General features: G+C 43.8%; 1 protein-coding gene across 1 annotated transcript; it reads left to right on the forward strand.

Moving 5' to 3' along the window:
* The first annotated feature begins 230 nt into the window (after window positions 1–230).
* On the forward strand, window positions 231–4,693 carry LOC138908206 (uncharacterized). Its single transcript, XM_070198854.1, has 6 exons — window positions 231–819; window positions 1,428–1,603; window positions 2,443–3,161; window positions 3,362–3,560; window positions 3,668–4,135; window positions 4,187–4,693. The coding sequence occupies exons 1-6, from the start codon at window positions 231–233 to the stop codon at window positions 4,691–4,693; spliced, it is 2,658 nt and encodes an 885-aa protein (XP_070054955.1).
* Window positions 4,694–5,755: the final 1,062 nt, after the last annotated feature.

The following is a 5,755-nucleotide window of genomic DNA, read 5'->3' on the forward strand; positions in this document are numbered from 1 at the left end:
AGCTAGACACTGCTCATGTTACCCCAAACTCTTACCCTCAGCACCCATAGTTTGAGTCTCTCATGGAACATGAAAGAGCCGTGAGAAACCACAAGCAAGAAGAGATGGCTCGGAAGATGAAAAGCCTCGAACAAAGTCTAAAGAACATGCAAGGCCTGAGTGGCCAAAAGAGTGTCTCATACTCCGATCTGTGCATGTTTCCCCATGTTCACCTGCCCGCTGGCTTTAAAATGCCAAAATTTGAAAAGTACGATGGGCACGGAGACCCGATCGCTCACCTGAAACGATACTGTAACCAGCTGAGGGGTGCTGGTGGAAAAAAAGAATTATTGATGGATTATTTCGGGGAAAGCTTGACGGGAATTGCATCAGAATGGTACATGGACCAGAACATCTCCCATTGGCATATATGGGACGACTTGGCCCAAGATTTCGTCAGGCAATTTCAATACAATGTTGATATAGATCAAGATAGGAATTTTCTGACCAATTTCAAGAAGAAAACCGTAGAAAGCTTCCATGAATACGCTATCAAGTGGCGTGAGCAAGCAGCCAGAGTGAAACTGCCTATGGATGAGACAGAAATGGTCAATATTTTCTTGCAAGCCCAAGAGGCCGATTATTTTCAGAACAAGATGTCTGCCATGGGCAAACCTTTTGCAGAGGCTATAAAAGTCGGAGAAATGGTAGAAAATGGCTTGAAAACTGGTCGAATCATAAGTCAATCTGCTTTGAGAGCCACCTCCCAAGCCATACAGAACAGCTCGGGAGGTTTAGCAAATCGAAAGAAGATGGAAGAAGGAGCCATGATGGCTTCAGGTTCGAGAGGCCCCCGTCGATCCTGTAATCATTCTTACCTGCCTCCCAGAACCCCACAATACTACTACCCCCATCAAGATACAGCATATGCCGTGGCACCGCCTCCCTATGCGGTGGTGAATACCCAACCCTATACACGGCCACAACAGCACTAGAACCAAAACTGAGCTCCACCTCCCAAAATAACCATCCTCACCAAGCTCCATATAACCCCCGTCCACCACAAAACAACTACCAACATAATACATGCCCCCGTGAGCCTCCCAGGAGAAATGACTTCACCCCTATTGGTGAGTCCTACTCTAGCCTGTTTCCAAAATTAATCCAGATGGGTCTGTAGCAACCTGTGCCTCCAAACTGGCAAAATCCGGAATCTCTATCATACTGGCCCGGTACCAGGTGTGCCTATCATTCGGGGGCAGAGGGTCATGATGCGGAGGATTGTTGGACTCTCAAGAGGGCAGTTGAGAATTTGATAGAACAAAAACGAGTGGTGCTGAGGGACGAGGAAGTCCCCAATGTGACTAACAATCCATTACCGGCTCATAACAATGAGCCAGTCATCGGAATGATTTGTGATGATAAATAGTTTTATCCAACCTTAAAAGCCATCATTTCCATTGCCGATTCAGAGGCAAAACCCAAAGCGGCGGCAAAACAAGCTAGAAATGAGAAGAAAATCACTCCAATCCCTCAAGTTGCAGAAAAAGCTGTAGAAACAAATATTGGGGCAGCACCTGCTAAGGACGCAATTCTCTATATTCCTAGGGCCTCAAGGAAACATGTTGAACACTCCCAAAAGATTTGAGCATAAGAAAGTCACGCATGCCAAAGTTGTATGTGCCAAAAGGGACTTATGTGACGTTGGGGCCGGTAATTTCACCAAGGCTGACTGAGCCCATGGTTATCAGCCGCGCACCACATAGCCTTATGAGATACCCCACTGCAGTCCCCTGGAATTACAACAAAATAGTGGTTAGTTACAAGGGGAAAGAGATTATGGGAGAAGTGAACGAAATGAACCAATCGGGGAAGTACCACAACACAGAAGAGCTAAAGAAGTTAAAACTGAACAAGGAGAAACGGTTTCCACCCAAGAAGCCTATGAGTGCTGAAGAAGCAGAAGAGTTTTTCCGAAAAATGAAAACTTAGGAATATGCCATAATTGACCAACTCCGGAAGTCTCCTTCCCAGGTCTCGCTTCTATCTCTGTTATTGAGCTCGAATGAACATCAGAAGGTACTCCTGAAAACATTGAACGAGGCATATGTCCCGGTTGAAACTTTAGTTGAACAACTAGAGAGAATGGCTGAACGATTCTTCAAAGTCAATAGGATTTCCTTCAACCGTGATGATCTGCCCCTAGAGGGAGCCGCCCACAATAAAGCCCTTCACTTGACTGTCAAATGCGAAGGTTATTATGTGAAGAGAGTCATGCTAGATGGCGGGTTCGGGGTTGACATTTGCCCTCTCTCAACGCTCCAGAGGATGAAAATTGGAATAGAAAGAATTTGACCAAACAATGTCTGTGTGAGCGCTTTTGATGGTGTCAAGCGAGACACAATAGGGGAAATTGATTTGATTTTGACCATTGGCCCTGTGGATTTCGAAGTAACTTTCCAGGTTCTGGACATAGATACTTCATATAAGTTTCTCCTAGGAAGATCATGGATTCACTCTGCAGGAGCTGTGCCCTCCACTCTCCATCAAATGGTCAAATTTGAGCATGAAAACCAAGAAATTGTTGTACATGGGGAGGATGAACAGTCCATTTACCGGGACCCTTCAGTCCCGTGTCTCGAAGCTAGAGAAGGAAGTGAGCACATTGTATACCAAGCTTTTGAAATTGTGGTCGCCGACCAATGCGAAGAAGGGGCCTCATTCCCTCAACCCTGCTTATCTAATGCCTCGGTCATGGTTGCCACTGAAATGATTAAACATGGGTACAAGCCCGGAAAGGGGCTCGGGGTATCTCTACAAGGCATCATAGAGATCGTTACTTCGATCGTCAATGAGAAGTTCTTCGGCGTAGGTTTCCGAGATACAGAGATCGACGAAAAATGGGCTGATGAGCGCAAGAAAATTGGGTGGGTCCTGCCCCAGCCCATTCCACATCTTGCCAAGTCATTCGTTAAACCCAAATATGCGGAAGAAGAAAAAGAAGAGGCCTTCACGGCCGAAGAGATTGAGGATATTTGTGAAGCCATGAAACAAATGTTATACGAGTCCCAGATGGCCCAGCTGGGGGAAAGCACAAGCACTGCTGAGGTGTTGTACATGAGACCAAATGCCAAGCTTCAGAATTGGAAGGCTACCCCATTCCCTGTCAGGCGGGAATCCCGGTAGTCCAGTCTTGCCATATTTTCTACATTACGAGTTATTTCAGGGTGTAACTCGAATGTTTTTATTTTATTGTCTTTTGATTTCGATGTAAACCTTCTTATATTCAATTCAATGAAATGAAATCAATATTTCATTGTCAATGGATGTCTCCTTTTTCTCTATTCTGATTTTGCTATTTTTCTTATCTTTTTCTTTTCAGTTCTAATAATACGGACTTAAATAACATGACATGCTTGCGGTCTTCATGCACAGATCCTAAAACGATGTCTAACTGTGAAATAATGAATCAAGAACTGGAATATGACGAAGATGAGGATTTTAGAGAAATAAATCGAGAACTGGAACAATTTGAGAATAAGCCTAAGCCAAACTTAAATGAAACTGAGCCAGTTATTTGGGTAGTCCAGAAAAGGTTCGGGAAACCATGATAAGCATTCACGCCGATGAAAGAACTAGAGATGCGTTGATCCAACTTTTGTTTGAATTCAAAGACGTGTTTGCATAGTCCTATGATGATATGCCAGGGCTGAGTGTCGATTTGGTAGTGCATAAATTGCCAACTTATCCCGGTTATCCACCCGTCCAACAAAAGCAGAGAAAGTTTAAAACGAACATCAGTGATAAAATCAAAGAAGAAGTCACCAAACAATTGAAAGCTGGTGTGATCCGAGTGGTCCGATACACCACCTGGTTGGCTAATGTTTTCCCAGTGCCAAAGAAAGACAGGAAAACCCGAGTGTGTGTTGATTATCGGGATTTAAACAAAGCAAGCCCCAAGGACAACTTCCCATTTCCAAACATCCACATTCTTGTTGACAATTGTGCCAAACATGAGATACAATCTTTCGTGGATTGTTATGCTGGATATCACCAGGTTCTGATGGATGAAGAAGACGCAGAAAATATGGCTTTCACCACACCTTGGGGAACTTACTGTTACAGGGTCGTGCCATTTGTTCTGAAAAATGCTGGGGCAACGTACATGAGAGCTATGACTGTCATCTTCCATGACATAATGCACTAGGAAATTGAGGTGTATGTGGATGAGGTGATCATTAAATCAAGAACACACGAAGACCATGTGCGGGATTTGAGAAAGTTCTTTGAGCATCTGCGCAGTTATAATTTGAAATTGAACCCAGCTAAATGTGCATTTGGGGTTCCATCTAGAAAACTTCTAGGGTTTATAGTCAGCCGGAGGGGTATCGAGTTAGATCCAACAAAGATAAAGTCTATTTGGGATTTGCTACCTCCGAGAACCAAGAAAGAGGTCATGAGTCTGCTAGGAAGACTGAATTACATCAGCAGGTTCATTGCTCAGCTTACTACCACATGTGAGCCCATATTTAAGTTGCTGAAGAAAGATGCGGCGATCAAATGGACGAATGAATGTCAAGAGGCTTTCGATAAAATCAAAGAATATCTGTCAAATCCACCAGTGTTGGTTCCGCTCGAGCCAGGAAGATCTTTATTCTTGTACCTGACAGTCTTGGAAAATTCGTTCAGCTATGTCCTGGGCAACATGATGTGACCGGGAAGAGAGAGCAAGCCATATACTACCTGATCAAGAAGTTCACCAGTTATGAAGCCAAGTATACTTTGTTGGAAAGAACTTGTTGCGCCCTAACTTGGGTCGCCCATAAGCTTAGACATTATCTTTTGGCTTACACCACATACCTTATAACCAGAATGGATCCTCTGATATACATATTCCAGAAACCAATGCCCACGGGAAGGTTAGCGAAATGGAAAATCCTGCTCACGGAGTTCGACGTCGTCTATGTCACCCGCACGGCGATGAAAGCTCAAGCCTTCACGGATCATCTAGCTGAGAACCAGGTTGATGATGAATACCAAACCCTAAGTACTTACTTTCCGGACGAGGAAGTAAATTCAGTTGAAGTAATTCCAGAAGACACCAATGTTTGGAAAATATTCTTTGATGGAGTTGTAAATGCAAAAGGTGTCGGGATTGAGGCAATTTTGGTTTTGCCCACTGGTCAGCACTATCCGGCCACAGCCCAGCTTCGGTTCTTTTATACCAACAACACCGCTAAGTATGAAGCCTGCATTATGGGCATTAATATGGCAGTTGATCTGGATGTGGAAGAGTTGTAAATCATGGGAGATTCTGATATGATAATTCGGTAAGCCCAAGGTGAATGGGAAATGAGAGATATCAAGCTTATCCCATATAGGCAACATGTGGAAGATCTTAGTAAATGATTCAAGTCCGTCGAGTTCAGGTATATTCTTCGGTTCCACAACGAGTTAGCTGGTGCATTAGCTACGTTGGCCTCAATGCTGCCGTATCCTGGCAACGTCCATATTGACCCGCTGGAAATCCAAATTCAAGAAAGACATGTTTATTGTAATGCAATTGAAATAGAACCAGATGTTCAACCATGGTATCATGATATCAAAAGGTCTTTGAAAACAAAGGAATACCCTGAGCAGGCCAGTGGAGATCAAAAGAGAACTATCAGAAGGCTTGCCAACAATTTCTTCTTGAGCGGAGAAGTCTTGTACAAAAGAACTCCATATTTGAATCTTTTAAGGTGCGTAGATGCCCAGGAAGCTGAAAAGATCATGA

This window comes from Nicotiana tomentosiformis, chromosome 3 (assembly GCF_000390325.3).
Source record: "Nicotiana tomentosiformis chromosome 3, ASM39032v3, whole genome shotgun sequence".
NCBI classification, from domain to species: domain Eukaryota; kingdom Viridiplantae; phylum Streptophyta; class Magnoliopsida; order Solanales; family Solanaceae; genus Nicotiana; species Nicotiana tomentosiformis.

Bases quoted from the DNA above. Each gene is read 5' to 3' on its own strand.
- LOC138908206 (XM_070198854.1), top strand. From the start codon at position 231: ATGCCAAAATTTGAAAAGTACGATGGGCACGGAGACCCGATCGCTCAC. The intron at 820-1,427 runs GTTCGAGAGGCC...CAACCTTAAAAG, and splicing joins AGGAGCCATGATGGCTTCAG to CCATCATTTCCATTGCCGAT. The intron at 4,136-4,186 runs GCAACGTACATG...ATAATGCACTAG, and splicing joins TTGTTCTGAAAAATGCTGGG to GAAATTGAGGTGTATGTGGA.